Source organism: Orbicella faveolata, unplaced genomic scaffold (assembly GCF_042242905.1).
Source record: "Orbicella faveolata isolate gen_17 unplaced genomic scaffold, um_ofav_v1 contig_3, whole genome shotgun sequence".
Lineage (NCBI taxonomy): Eukaryota > Metazoa > Cnidaria > Anthozoa > Scleractinia > Merulinidae > Orbicella > Orbicella faveolata.
The window spans coordinates 23,134,909-23,150,000 of NW_028301558.1; the positions used below are offsets into that span (position 1 = coordinate 23,134,909).

The 15,092-nt window shown below is 39.1% G+C and overlaps 3 protein-coding genes and 1 pseudogene across 4 annotated transcripts; all 4 read right to left on the reverse strand.

The window, feature by feature from the left end:
• Positions 1-2,814: 2,814 nt before the first annotated feature.
• On the reverse strand, positions 2,815-4,786 carry LOC149106908 (uncharacterized). The gene is made up of 2 exons (XM_089297397.1): positions 4,423-4,786; positions 2,815-4,219 (listed from the first exon to the last, which is right to left on the reverse strand). The coding sequence occupies exons 1-2, from the start codon at positions 4,784-4,786 to the stop codon at positions 3,276-3,278; spliced, it is 1,308 nt and encodes a 435-aa protein (XP_089153523.1). The 3' UTR covers positions 2,815-3,275.
• Positions 4,787-5,300: 514 nt separating this feature from the next.
• Positions 5,301-6,723, reverse strand: LOC149106909 (uncharacterized). Its single transcript, XM_089298222.1, has one exon. It carries the CDS (start codon positions 6,582-6,584, stop codon positions 5,367-5,369), a length of 1,218 nt encoding a protein of 405 aa, XP_089154348.1. The 5' UTR covers positions 6,585-6,723; the 3' UTR covers positions 5,301-5,366.
• A 4,802-nt stretch (positions 6,724-11,525) lies between these two features.
• On the reverse strand, positions 11,526-13,455 carry LOC110040691 (adenosine receptor A2b-like). Its single transcript, XM_020745965.2, has one exon. The coding sequence runs from the start codon at positions 13,106-13,108 to the stop codon at positions 12,149-12,151; it is 960 nt and encodes a 319-aa protein (XP_020601624.2). The 5' UTR covers positions 13,109-13,455; the 3' UTR covers positions 11,526-12,148.
• A 550-nt stretch (positions 13,456-14,005) lies between these two features.
• On the reverse strand, positions 14,006-14,715 carry LOC149106910 (uncharacterized; annotated as a pseudogene). The gene is made up of 2 exons (XR_016209606.1): positions 14,333-14,715; positions 14,006-14,240 (listed from the first exon to the last, which is right to left on the reverse strand). The product of XR_016209606.1 is annotated as an uncharacterized LOC149106910 (transcript).
• Between the last annotated feature and the right edge of the window lie 377 nt (positions 14,716-15,092).

Sequence of the window (15,092 nt, forward strand, 5' to 3'; positions counted from 1 at the left end):
CGAACAAATCCTGAGAATCTTAAGTCCGTTTTACACTTCTTTTACATGCCTGTCATCTGCTACGTTTTGAAATCATACTCTGTGGAGAGTTAACAGTTTTGCATGTGACTTAATGAAGAGCGAAATATGGCTGGAAACGTAAAGTGCAGATCCCAAGCAATATCCTTTCCCTACATTTTCTAACTAACATAAATTTACCAGGTTTGCATATTCAAACACGTTCATATTTTTAAAATAACTTCGCTATATCGCTGCAATAACATGCAGGCAGTCAAAACATCAGTTACTCGTTGTTCTATAGCCACCTCTGTGATATTTTTGTTATACCTTGGACTATTGAATATTATCAGCTCAAAAGATTAATGCCAGCCCTGCGGCCAAATTTTCTTCAATAACACGCTAATAGATTTTAATTATTTTCGTTACATGTCACCTTAGAATTAAATGTTTACTTGAATAGTGTTTACTGTTATTCGCGGAATTAATTTACAGGTTTTTAACAACGTTGATACTAGTAAAATTCTGTTTTATAGCAGGAAACACGCTTTTAAAATGCCAATTTCAAGAGGTGTAAATAAGAGCAAACTCATCGACTACAGCCTGTCAAGATAGACGCTGTCTTAATATCTAACAAAAGCGTTTAGATTTCTAAGATTATACTTTCAACGACAGAGGGGTCGGCCTAATATCAATTCCTGCATTTATAATTTTGGGAGAATATTAAGCGTGTCCTAGTTATAGGCTTTACCCAACCACGCTTCTATATCTTGAACATCCGGGAAATAAGCCTTTCCAGAATGCACGCGCTTGGGTTAACGTAACTAGGGAACCGGCGCTGGGAAGATGAGTGAAAACATATCGGAGGGTCACGTGTTTACTGATAAAAGACCGCCACTATTTAAGAAGCAACTGATAACGGTTCAGAAACGTTGAAAATGTTAGGTCACTGAGGTAAACATCCATGCGAGTCTAACTTGATATGCATTAACGTCCTGATAATATACGTGCTCCAGCAATATTACCTTTCCGCTTTTAAATTATTTCTTGACATTTGGAACAGCCTTGATCTACCTTAATGTTAAAGAATGTGACTTCTCGAGCCCTTTCCAAACCTAATTAATCTCGTAAACGCATTACGCTCTATTTTAAACTCACAACTTTTTATCAAGTTTCCTTTTAAGATTAAAGCAATTTCGATTAAATATATTGAGCTTATTTAGGGGAGAATCGGACAAGGAAATGTTCAAACAGTACTTTCCTAGCGAATTTATCTGAAATGAATTACCAGTAGGGTAGGGCTACTATTTTAGGAACGATTTTTGAATCAGTCTTTGTATTACAAAGTAAAATTCTCGTTGAAATTCTCGTTGAATCCTTATTGAAGAGAGTTAATCTTGATAAAGGATAGACCTTTTTCGCTTGGGCGGTTTGTTGTCCCATTACAGACCACGTGATATTCTCTAGAGAAGGTTTATTTTTTCCATCTAAAAATTATTTATTCATATACACGCAACTATTTGAAAATTTGAAAGGAAGAATTCTCAAGAGTATCATCACATGGTCTGAAATGGGGCAACAAACCGCCCAGTCGAAAAAGGTCTATTGTTGGAATTATGCAAAAACTCTCATGCATGCTTGTCGCTCGTGAGTCTTATGGCGACTTTGGAGATTTGTCCTTGTCTTCATGCTTGTCCACCGCGTGTATTTATCGCCTTCCTGTCTTCCACAACATCGTATAAAAATTGTTATGTTCTAAACATGCTGTAAGCCTGCATACGAGCCTAGTGGCCCATCAGGCCGGAGCTTATCCGGGTGTCTGTGGCATGGAGCGACTAGGAGTATTTCTACTCCCCCCTGGATGGGATGCTAGTCCATCACAGGGTTACCCCTAACGTTATGCTCGCCAGTAGCCATTTATACACCTGGGTGGAGAGAAGCACTGTGAGAGTAAAGTTTCTTGCCCAAGAACACAACTCAATGTCCCAAGCCAGGGCTTGAACCCGGACTGCTCGATCCGGAGACGAGCGCACTAACCATGAGGCCGCCGTCCCTCTTGACATGCTGTGGACTGTTTAAATTGTTTGGCAGTGAAATATTTATTTCATATGTCATAAACTGAGAAGAAATAGAGCCATCTTATCTTATCCTTTTCTTGTGGTTGTTTTAACTTTGGGCTTCTGCGTTAAACGCGGCACTCAAACATCGCATAATGATCCAGTACGTGGGTGGTAAATCGAACATGGCCCAACTGGTGTTACGGGAGCACTGACCTAGACATTAAGTTGTTGTTCGCCCCGTTTAAAATCAGGTGTTGGTTTGGGGTCAAGGATCCTATTCCGGATTTACGATTGCGAGTTGTTTATAAGTTTTCATGTGCAGGCTGTAGTGCCTGTTATGTTGATGAAAGCAACAGTCACTTCGCCACTTGCATCCGCGAACATCTCTCCTCTGACAAACATTCCCACATCTTTAAACACCTGAGAAGTTCTGAAAATTGTCGCTCCCTTTGTTCAAAAGATTGCTTCAAAATTCTCGACTCTGCTTCCGCAAGCTTCCAATTGAAAATCAAGGAAGCCGTGCACATCCTTTGGGAGCAACCGTCTTTAAATTCCCAAGTCAAACATCTTAATTTATCCCTTTCATACTAATTAATCTCCTTCTTAGCTTAAATAGTTTTACCTTTTTTTGGTTCGCGCCTTCATCCCTAATTATTCTTGTTAATATCTCACTTGTTAAACCATTTATTACATATTTTCATTTTATTTCTCACTGTACAACTGACGATGGATGATGTCTCATCCGAAACATGTATATTCTTCATTAAAAAATAAACTTCAAAAACACCGTGTGGTTCATCAAAGCGATATTATTATTATTATTATTATTATTATTATTATTCATAACTATTGTTTCGTTCTGTGAATATTCCGCATTGATGTATTTTACTTTTAGGATAATAATTTTTTCTTTTTATTATTATGTATTATTATTACTATTATTTTAAGTCCTTAAAGTCTTGCTGCTTTTAACTTATGGTGCCGAGTTCAATCCATGAGCCTAGGGCAGTCATAAGTCTGCTGGATTACTTGATGGATAGAGTCCTCCTAAGTATGTGAGCAGTTCCAAGGAGGACGGTCCTTTGTAGCTCTGTTATCCTAATATTGCCTGGGATCTTGCCGATGTAGTTTTCTGTTCCCTTCTTGACAAGTCCGAAAGCTCCAATGATCACTGGGACAGTTGTTGTTTTCATTCCCCACGTTTTCTCAATTTCAATCTCAAGATCTTGGTACTTTGCGAGTTTTTCCATTGTTTTCAAGGAGGTGTTCCTTTCTGTCTTTCACCACTATGTCTGGTCTGTTTGCTTTTATCTCTTTGTCGGTTTGGATTGGCATGTCCCAAAGTATAGTCGCTGTTTGGTTTTCTGTCACAGTAGCTGGTTCATGGTCGTAGTGTTTATCTTGTGCTTTGATGTTATGGTGTTTGCATATTGTCCAGTGGAGATATGCTGCAGCTTTATTGTGTCTTTGTATGTACTCTGTCTTGGCAAGTTCAGGGCATCCGGAGACAAGGTGGTCAATTGTTTCTTGAAATTGCCCACAGATTCTGCACATTGGGTCGGTGCCATCTTTCAGGATCTTATTTCGGTAATAGTTGGTCTTAATGCATTGATCTTGGGCAGCAATAATGAAACCTTCTGTTTCTGATTTGAGGCCAGGTGTACTCAGCCAATTGTGGGTTTTGTCTCTGTCTACATCCTTCTCTTTTGTTCTTTTTGGGTACTGACCATACGAAGGCTTTTCTTCCCATTTGCTCTTGAGTTGTTCTAAAGCTTGGTGTTTGGCTTTCAGCTTGACCCTTCGGGCATAGGTCGTGGCTGGCTCATTCTCTGCCACTTCAGCTTCTGGTAAACTGAGCTCTCGCCCGTATTTTGCGGCTTGATGGTGTATGGACATTGTTTTCTTGCCGCGGTCATGATCCCTCGCAATTTTGAGGAGGTAATCATCTTTGTTGTTGAGATATGTGTTTAGGCCAATTGTAGTTGTTTTGTAGGTAATTTCTAATTGTACAAGACCCCTTCCACCTGCCTTTCTAGGGATATATAGCCTGTCCACGTCAGCTTTTGGGTGGTGCATTTTTGCCATTGTCAAGAACTTCCTTGTTTTTCTGTCTAACTTCATAAGTGACGACTGGGACGGCAAGAGTGTTGATTGCGTCAATTCTGTTGGCAGCATTAAGTTCGGATTTGAGCACCAGGCGAATTCTACGGTAATACTCCTTCCGAATTTTCTCTTTCATCTTTGCATGTTGGATCCCATCTCCTTCATTCACACCAAGGTATTTGTGGGTGCCTTCCTGCTCGAGGTCTTGTATGGTGGTGCATGCCAACATCGATTTCGATGTTTTCGGTTTTAGCCAGTTTGCCTCGTTTGAATGTAGCTTTGGCGCACTTGTCAAGCCCAAGATCCATTCTTATATCATCACTGAAGCCTTTGACAATTTTAAGTAGGCCTTTCTGATCTTCATCAGACTTGGCATAGGTTTTCAGATCGTCCATGTAAAACAGGTGAGTGATGTTTGCGTTGCTTATTTTGTATCCGTAGTTACTCTCATTCAAGAGAGAGGATAAAGGTGCTAAAGCTATGCAGAAAAGAGGAGGTGAGAGGGAATCTCCTTGAAAGATACCGCTGTTTATTTTTATTTCACGAGAAGATATTGTTCCCTTATTATAATTAAGCGTGACGGTTGTTTTCCATTTGGTCATACTTGCTTTGATGAAATCTTTCATTTTTGGTGATATCTTGTAGATTTCAAGACATTTTAATATCCAGCTGTGGGGAACGGAGTCAAAAGCTTTCTTGTAATCCACCCATATCTTCCAATATAGCTTTGTTGATGAGGAGTTGGTCCTTACAGCCGTAGCTCCCTTTTCTGCAACCTTTTTGTTCGGATGGTAGTAAGTTGTAACTCACAAGATGGCTATAACATCTAGCTGACAAGATTGATGTTAAGATCTTGTACATTGTAGGAAGACAAGTGATGGGCCTGTAGTTTTTGGGGTTTGCCGTGTCCTCAGTTTTTGGAAGGAAGTAAGTGATACCAGTTGTTAGCCAGTTTGGGCATTCCTCTGGGTTTTCGATGCAGATGTTGTAGGCATTAGTCAGATCTTCATGTAAGGCTAATCCAGAAGTTTGCTATTCCATCAATCCAGGAACTTTCCAGTTGCTAGATTTTTTGATAGCAGATGTTGTTTCAGCAATGGATATTTCCAGCCATTCCTGAGTGGGCGTTTGTTGGTTTTCATTCTCTGTTTGTTTTATCCACTCTGCTCTCTCATTGTGACGCTTTTCTTTCTCCCAGATATTAGTTCAGAAGCTCTCAAGAGCTTCTTTCCCGGGTGGCTCGGAGATTTCGATGGTCTTTTTCCCAAGTTCACGATAGAATCTTTTGGTGTTTTCTTTGAACATTTTGTTCTGGGAGTAAAACTTTCGTCTTTTCTCAAAGCGCCTTATTCTCTGGAATTTATAATTAGCTAATAGCTGTTGTTTCAGTTTTTCCGTGACAGGTGGGATGTCGTCGTTGGATTTGAACTTATATTTTCTCATGAGAGCTCTTCTTTTCTTCTCTTTAACACGTCTTCCTTGGAGGATTTCAGCTAGGATTGAGATCTCTCTACGTATTCTTTGAATGTCTTTCTCGATTCGTATTTTCCACATAGGCACTTTTGATCTTACTTTGATGCCTAGGGTGTCACAGACTACTGAGGCAGAAGTGTAGAATAGTTCATTCACTTCGGTAAGAGACAGTTTCTGCCCCTTTTTGGCCTTAATTAGGTTTATGGCCTTATTTGCTGTTTCTAAGACTTCCTTTGCCTGTCTTGTATGTTTGATTTTTCGTATAGGTGGTCGTTCAGTTATGTTTGTCTTTTTCACAATCTCCCACTTCCTCAAAATTTCTTCCATCATTGCAGCTTCATCTCCATCATTGGTGTGTTGAGGGGTCTCCGGCACGTTGGGATCATTTAGTTGTTCTTTATCATTGTGGACAGCTACCTCATCACTCGCCTCGGGGGCATTATCTTCCACAGCTACTGCAGAGGGATTGCCTTCATGAAGGCTATTGTTCTCGGTACAGTCTGTCTTGTCAGTCACTTTGTCCTTGATGGCTTGAATTTCCATGTCTGTCAGTCTTTTCTTGTTCATGATGTCCCGTCTGGTGTTTGCCAGTTTATTAGCATCCATGTTTGGTCTTTTGGTTGGATTTTGAATTCGCCAGATATTGTATGCATCTGTTGTGACTGATGCATTGGGCTTAGCTAGAGCTTTAAAGTATGCTTCCATCACTTCCATATACTCCTTCCTGGTCCATTTACTTCTTGTTTCTCTTTGGCGATTTACAGTTGGTGCATTTTGAGGGCCCCTGTGAGGAATATCCTCGGCGTGGTAATCCTCATCTGCTTGTTGGGCGGAGTTTGTTCCAGTAGCATATTTTTCGACCCCAGCCTGGTTCCCTACTGAGGGACGCGGCCCTTGTTTACCCGCGCGACGACCGATGCGGTATGAAAAATTGTCATTATTACTTGTCATGTTTTAACAATTTATTGTGTTGGTTTTTGTTCAGAGTGACCTTCTCCTAGTTGGGCTGGCTACCAAGCCTAGCGAGCCCCAACTACCCGTTTGTTTTATTATTATTATTATTATTATTATTATTATTATTATTAATATTATTATTGTTATTATTATTAATTAAATTAATTTCCGCATCTAAACTTGTGGAATTGTTAATGAACAGTGTATCGAATTCCCTTTCTTCAATTGCAGTATTATTGTGATTAATTATTTTACCTGATGAACAGTAGAATTTTGGCAGAGTGACTCTCAGCTCTCAGGAGTTTAACATTTCATAGTACACTGTTTCGTTCTGCGATTATTCCGCGGGAGCCATAATCAGGGACGGAGACCGTAAGCGCGCGCCATTTCTAGTATTGGGGCTGTCCCTATGATATGGGACAATTTTTCTATTTTTAAAACAAATTGCGCCATCATCTGCGGCACACGCGCGTACATTCTGCGAGGATTTGCGAATGTAGCGTGGGGAAATGGCTTCCGAAATTCCCGAAATGTTTGACGCTTTTGGCCCACAACTCAATACGTTCATGTCTGTTGGAATTTTACTTCAGTATTTTCGTCGTAAGCTGCTCCAGTTTCCTTGAAGTAAGACAGTGTCGAATTTAGTTATGTCCCGCTTTATATCACTGACTAAGTTGTGTTCCGCTGCTTCTTTGACTTCTTTCACAAGAGCTCCACATTTCTCCCCTCTAAGTTTCACATACGTTGAAGATTAACAGCTTTTCCATAACACAGCAAAAAACTAGTTGGATATATTTGGATATAGCACCGTTGCAGGACTTCAAAGTTTCCCTCCTCTTGCCACACGCTTGCGAGGATTTCGCCAGAGTCTACCGCAACCGAAAAGTAAAAAAAAAAAAAAAAAAAAATAATTGCAAGTTCGAGTTTCGCCTGAATTGTAAGCAACGCTTGATATTTTATCAAGGCCCAATAAGTGGCAATTAAGTTTATGTCTGTAGATGCTGCTCAGTTTCGGTTATGTAAAAATCCAATCAATTGTCTGTTGTCGATGAAGAAGAGCGCCCGCCGATGTGTGTTTTGTGCAGTCAGTAAAACATGGCAAACTGGACTCTCGCACGTTCGTGTGGAAACGTACATCGAACTCAGATAACATCTCTAGTTTTTAAATATGTTTAAGGTTGATAAATGTTTGGGAACATATTAAAAGCTTAGCTGAAAATATGTGAATACAGCAGAAATAAACGGCAAAGTTACGATGACGATTTCTTTAATCATCTCGAACAACGATTTCGATCTGATTTTGTTGGTTGAGCTATCAAAACTCCTTGTCTATTTTATTTTCGCAGTTTAAAATTTTACTGTGTTAAAGAAACACACATGATGTTAGTAGCCTTTTGGCGTTGGTGAAAATTGTTGCAGCATCTCAGCACAAAAGACAACGGAAGAAATCTTTGTCAAGATTGACAATTTAAAACACCGACTCGGACTTAAAAGTGCACGCGCTGCATTATGCAAATGAGCTACTCAAAAACTTTTGCAAACTCGCCAAACAAACAGAAACGATAAGAAACTATCAAAAACAGGTTTTGGTTATGATTAAGCATTGTTTGGGAAACTCTCAAATTAACTCGATACCAGAGTAAAGAGTTTTCTTTCATAACTTTTCTTCACAGAGCAAACGCAAAAGCTTACGCGTTCAACTAGCGCGGGTAGAAATATTCATTCACAGCGCGAAATTGAAGTTTCACCTTTTCCATCAGCTCAGAGCATAAAACGACATATAGAACCCTTGCTCTTATTCCTTCACTTATTCCCTGCCATCGCTGTGAAAAATCTGCAAGAGATTCTCGCAACTCTCACCATTTGATCACGCAACGTGACAACATCCACACAAGAGCCCCCGACATGTGCGTGGATCCGCGCGGATATATGACGTCAGGATGGCGCAATTTGTTCTAAAAATAGAAAAATTGTCCCATATCATAGGTGCGCGCGGATCCCAAGACTTACGGTCTCCGTCCCCGATTATGGCTCCTGATTTAACGAATTGACGCCAGTTTTTCATGCGTCTATCCTGTTATTGATAATGAATTTCGACATTTCATCGTCAAAGTAGCTGTGGATCGGGATCCGCAGACTACTTTGACAATGGTATGACGAAATTCATTATCAATAACAGGACAGACGCATGAAAAACTGACATCAATTTGTTTTTCACGGTAACAAATTGTCAAATTGTCTGTTCTCGCTCGTTGACGCATCGCATAAATTATAAATATTTTGATGTGTCTGTCCGCTTATTAAATTAGCCAATGAGCACGCGAGAATTTCTGCAGTTATCGTAAAATTTATTTTCTTGGTTAATTATTATTTTTTTTCTTATTATACAGTGTCTCTAAATGTATTATTATTATTATCATAATCATTACTATTATTATTATTATTGTTATTAAAATCGTCTCTTCGGAAGTCCGTTTTATATTGCGTAGGTAATTTCTACAATCTTGGGTACATTTGTTGAGTACAGTTTGTTAAAATGTTACTGGAAAAAATTTTAAGGAAAATGACCAATTTTTCAAAGTGCCACTATGATCAAATTCTCCATACCCATTTTTTTGCATTTTCGCACACAATAGATCTTTGCTAGATTTTTTGCCAAATTTCATTCTATTACGAACATTAGAACTCATGTCGTTTGGACCTTTATTTCCGAGAATTTACGTCCGCCATTAATTTTCCTTGTTTTAAGTCTTGGTTGAGAATTTGAGAAAATGACGTCATTTTCTCAAAAATACCACTCGGGTTGAAATTATAATAACAATTAGCACAGCAATTCGCATAAAGAGTAACAAAAACTTTGGCTCATATATTCGTGCAACATTTTACATTAATTGTTATCATAATTTCAACCCGTGCGGTATTTTTGAGAAAATGACGTCATTTTCTCAAATTTTCAACCAAGACTTGGAACAAGGAAAATTAATGGCGGCCGTAAATTCTCGGAAATTAAGGTCCAAAAACCACGAATTTTAATGTTCGTAAAAAATTGAAATTTGGCAAGATATCTAGGAAAGACCTAATGTGCACGAAAATGTAAAGAAATGGATATCGAGAATTTCATCATAGTGGCACTTTAAGTTTACAAGACATGTTTCGACAGAACTTCTTTCATCTTCAGTTGAATGATTACAAAGCAAGTTGAATAATAAGTAGACAAAAATGCTAATTAAGACAAATAGTAACAACAGAACGTGAAAAGGTGTAAATTAAAAGGATAGTTTTAGATTTACATGGTGTAATTGCTGATTGAGGCAAGATAGTTCTTTTTGAATATGGATAGCCTCCTTTATCTTGAGTTGAAAGCTGATAGTGGCGTGACAACGTTCAGAATTCTGAAGATGTTTGAAAATGTGAGAGGCCTTATCAACGGCTAAGTGCTCACGTACGCGTGTGGAAAAATGTCGGGAGGTTTCGCCGACATAACAGGCATTACAGCCCGCACATGTAAACTTATAAACCACACGTGAACGAAGCTCGCCGGGGATAGGGTCTTTCACACCAAAAAGGTCACCTATCTTAAAGGAAGAAAAAACTAATTTGATGTCTAAATCATTACAGTAGCGCTTGATTAAGTGTCGAATCTTTTTCTGAGTGATGATAGAAAAATGGCCTATGTACGGCAGCTTAAAGTAAAACGCGGGCGAGGTGGTAAGGGGGTAGCCCCGGGGACAATGATTGCTATGGGTCCCAGTGATGTAACGGTTAACCACTTTTTCAATTAAATGGGCAGGGAAAAGGTTCTTTTTGAGAATTTCAGTAAGCTTGGTTATGTCCTCGCGTAACCCCAACCAAGTGTTGTTGATCTTGTAGGCCCTGTCAACAAGAGTCCTAATGAGACCTACGAGGTGAAGCTAAAATAATTAGTTAATAACCCAGTAAAGGTTTTCTTACGGTAAACCCTAGTTAGGAAAGAATTAGTGTCACTAATATCAATAGGAACATCTAGAAAGGGTAATTTGCGATTAAGTTCTTTTTCCATAGTAAACTTTATGTTGGGGTGCCTAGAGTTAAAATACCTACGATAAAATAGAATTTTATTTTATCGTAGGTGTGTTGACGACACTTTTTGTTTATTTCAATCGGAGCACGATGCTGTTATATTTTTTGACTGCTGTTATCTAGACCTTTAATGGAAAAATAGTGAAACCACACGCTGAACAATTACGTGCTCAAAATTGATCATTTTTTGAGTTTCTGATCCAAGAAAAACAAATCCTCTTTTTCCTTTATGGTTAATTGTTGTAATCAGGAGCTCCTCTTTTAGACTTGGCTAAATCGATGAATTAAGCTCACAAGTCTGAAAAATGCTTTACGGAGACTTTCTGAGAGGCTGACGTCATTCACATCACCTGACCCCTCATTTACGCTTTCCATATATGTGGTGTTTTTGATTTGTAATTCGTCCTCGTCCGCATTGACATAAAAGTTTCCCGTTGAGTTCAAGCGCGCCTTTTTTCGTAGCTTCGGCACCATTAATTTTGGCAAATTCAGGAGCGAGTTCCTGTTTTGAGTTTAATTACAACGGCGCCTCTAAGTAAATTCCGCAAACTTCGCAGTCACGTCTACCTGTCTTATGTGCAAATGGCAGTTGTGAAGTTTTCTCATAGCGTATGAGAACATTTTGGAGACACTGCCAAAACGGTATTTTGTATGCGAAGTCTTGACAAATGTTTTGAAATGTTAAATTGACGGTGGATTGTTGACACGATCCCAGTTTACTGAGTGTCAGAATTGCTCGGTGATATCATTGTGAGTGCTTGCGTGGTAGCCAGCACCTGCTGCATCAACGTCGTCACAGCGTCATCTCGTTATGTTTACAGGAATATGTCATTGTTACCTAGCAACCTTTTATGACGGAGACGAAAAGCCAGCAGGCTATTAGAATGATGGTTATTTTATTTCTTTCAGGCTATCGACGACTACCAAACAAACTTAAAACCATAAATAAAGTGCACGGATATGGAAGAGAGGACAATTAAAAAAAACTAATACTCTCCTTATGTTTAGCGTCTTGCTTAGAAATCTAAAAGGCCAGCTATTTTTTTTGTTCAGGTCTGAATTTACAATGCACCAGAATGTTTCGAGACGCAGAAACAATGCGACAGTTAAATATGCTACTTTCGTCTCTACACTCAGGAATGAATTAAAACACACCCAGCGCCGATAGCATTGTATCTTGCAATTTACTTCTTACCGCCGTACGTGGACTGAAATGTAGGCAATACACACTTCTATCTTCGCTTGTGTTTCTTTCCTGGCATTTTATTGTATAATATTCCTCCCTAACCAAGCTCTATATTGTCTGTAATACCAAACAAGAAATGAAGTAAATCCATAAACTGATATGACTGATATGCTTTGTTTTTAATCTTTTTGTTTGGTGCTGCAGACCGCGGACACAACTTCCTATTCTAACTCTCTTTGTCTGGCATCCATGTGTTTTTCCATTTACGGTTTATCTGGTTTGTCAGTCTATTTGCAGCACCTCGTGCTTTAATCAGCTATGGATTGCACTTTAAAAGTCTTTTAAAACTATTTCTAAAGTTCTCATTTCTCCAACAGAAGATCAGAGGATTCCAACAGGCGTTCAAACTTTCAACCAAATAAACTGCGTGCATTTTGTGTGCTGCGATCGGTGATGAGGTGAGAAAGCGGACGCACAGTACAACCAATAACGGGATGAAACTAACAAGACAGACCCCTACCACAATGGCCGCAGTACGGGCTCCTTTCATTTCACGCCTCCCGGTGAGTTCTCCTTGCAAGTTGTTTTCTTCCCGAATTTGTCTCCGCTGATTCCAAGCAACTTTGAAAATATAACTGTACGACATCATAATAATCACAATGGGCATGACCAGTAATGATACCACCAAGAAAACAAGGTATGATCTGACGGATGTTGACTGTAAACGGAAGGGCTCGTGATGACGATGGAAGCACGGAGACAACGCCTGTAAAAACTCCTTAAACACTTGCAGCCCCTCTGACTTCAACGCCTGGGGAAAGATCAATACAACAGCAATTCCCCAAAGCCACACTACGACGGAAGCAATCGTTGCTCGGCGATTAGTCACTATCATTTGATACCTCAAGGCGAATTTGATGGCGATGAAGCGTTCCACACTGATTAAAGCGAGATGCAGAATAATTATGGCGTTGAAAGTCAGGCTGACTGTTGAAGCGACGCTGCATATTACGCGCGGCGATGGTGTCTTTCCGACAATTATGTTCGCAATCTTTAAAATGAAAGAAACCGTCATAAAAATGTCCGCCACTGACAAACTCACCAGAATGGCGTTAGAAGCACTCCGCAGGCTTGAAAATTTATAAAACGCTCTGATCACAAGAGAATTGCCAAAAACAGTGGCAACTGTCAAAAGAACGTGGATGGTGATAATAATGGCTTTCAGGTCAGTCGGCTCTTCTTTGCGACCATCATCATCATGATTTGAAGGACCCATTTTACAACAGAAACGTTTTTTTCATAAACTGCTGGGGTTACGGCTTCCAAGTTAAAAAATGTTTGTTGAGGACTCACGGACATAGAAGACAGGGAAGCATTCGTGACTACAGCGCATGTCGAGGATCCGTTAGGTTGCACATTTCTACTGAGAATAAGGTCAGCAGTTCGTAAGCTTGGTTATCGGTAATGAAGTTCTCGTGGATTAGATTTTATAAAGTCTCTTTTTTTAAATGAAGATGAACTATATACTGGAAAAAGCTAAGTTCGAGTGGTTGAACCACATAATTTTCCTTACTTATGCATTCAGGTGACAACTCTTATGTTTAATCAAATGTTTAAATAAACAACGGTTAACAGCTCTTGTTACTGAAACGGGGACCTTTTAATTGCAATAGGTTTGACAAATAAGCCAGCATAAAATTTTAATTTCACTCGTGTGCCATCTGTCACTGTATTGAGAACTCCAGGTCATCTTTAGTGCACCTGCTAATTAGTTGGTTAATGCGTTGTCTTAATAGAGAGTAAAATAGTTCAACCTTGTTGACCTGAAATGGTTTGCTCGTCCGTTATCTTCACAACTAGAATTTTGTGGCCAGTGTTTTATCTTCCGCGTGAACCCATAGTTCACTTGCAAGCGGTATAGACACTACGTACTGAGTCACTTTTATATTCTAGGTATTTTCATCCAAAGCGAATTGAAGTCAATATTAATATAGTTTTAGACTACTGAACATGTTCAAGAAGTAAATCGAAAGGGAAAACAATGCTATTCTCGCGGCAAAATTTATTTTCAATGTGTTAATAGCTTTTTGCTAGCTATTGTGCGTCACGTTAGAATTGGATGTTTACTTCTCAGACTCATTAATAATTCATAAGGTCAACTATCAACCACAAGATGTATACCACATCACGTGCATGTGTTTGGATACCCAATGAAAAACAGTATACCACTCTCCAGTGAGAGTGGTATATACCACTAAAATATGCACAATGACAACTTGCACAAAACAATGAATATTTATTACTCAGAAGTAAGCTTTTACAATGTGTCTCCTTTTGTTTTCAAAGTCACACCCATTCGCGTTGCTTCTTTCATTTCTGCATCCAAAACACGCCGAAATGTCACAAACCTAAGAAAGCGAAAGAAAAAAAGTAGTATTAAAAACAATGCACACAAGTAGTTTACGCGAACCAAATTTTATGCCCCAAAAATGTAACTTACCTTCGGTCGGACATGTCCAAAGGGTTCGATGCAGCACTTCCATTTACATCAGAAAGGTGGCACTTCAGTCCGCAAATAATCGAGTACAACTAACGGGAAGGATAACGTTCCCCAGAAGAATTGTTTACTTCTTGAACGAACTTCGACAGCCAGTAGTTGAGACTGCATGCAGGCATATCTGTAATGGCCGTTTCCAAAGTTTGCACTCTTTCTTCAAAGTCTTTCGTGGTAAAAAGACCGCCGGGTTCCAAAGTACAGGACTTCACTAATCGATGCGGTTTCCATTCCTCGAAAACCTTACACGACCATTTGGCTTTATAAGCTGTTGATTTCGGTACTGCATTATCAACACTTTTCTTCTCATCCTCCACACTTTTCGTCATTTATGATGTGTATTATGACTAAAGACTTCTATTATTTGCATTCGTCATTTTGTAAGCCGGCTGTTTCAATTCCTGACAAAACAAGTCAAAACTAATGGAAATTAATGAAGAAGTTAGCTTATTCCCATATCCAGCTCCAATAAATAAACAAACAAGTATTTTAAATTTTAGTGCAATACTAATCTTGGCTGTGGGACGAAGCCTTAGGTTTTAAGGGTTTAACTTAACCAATACGCGGCTTTTTTTAGTAAAAGTACCTGTAAAATCCTTTCACAAATTTGGGTGTGTGTGTTAATGAGGAAAGACTACCGGATGGGAAAACACAACTGACAAAACAAATATTATTGTCGGTTTTCATGTGACGTAATCATAATTAT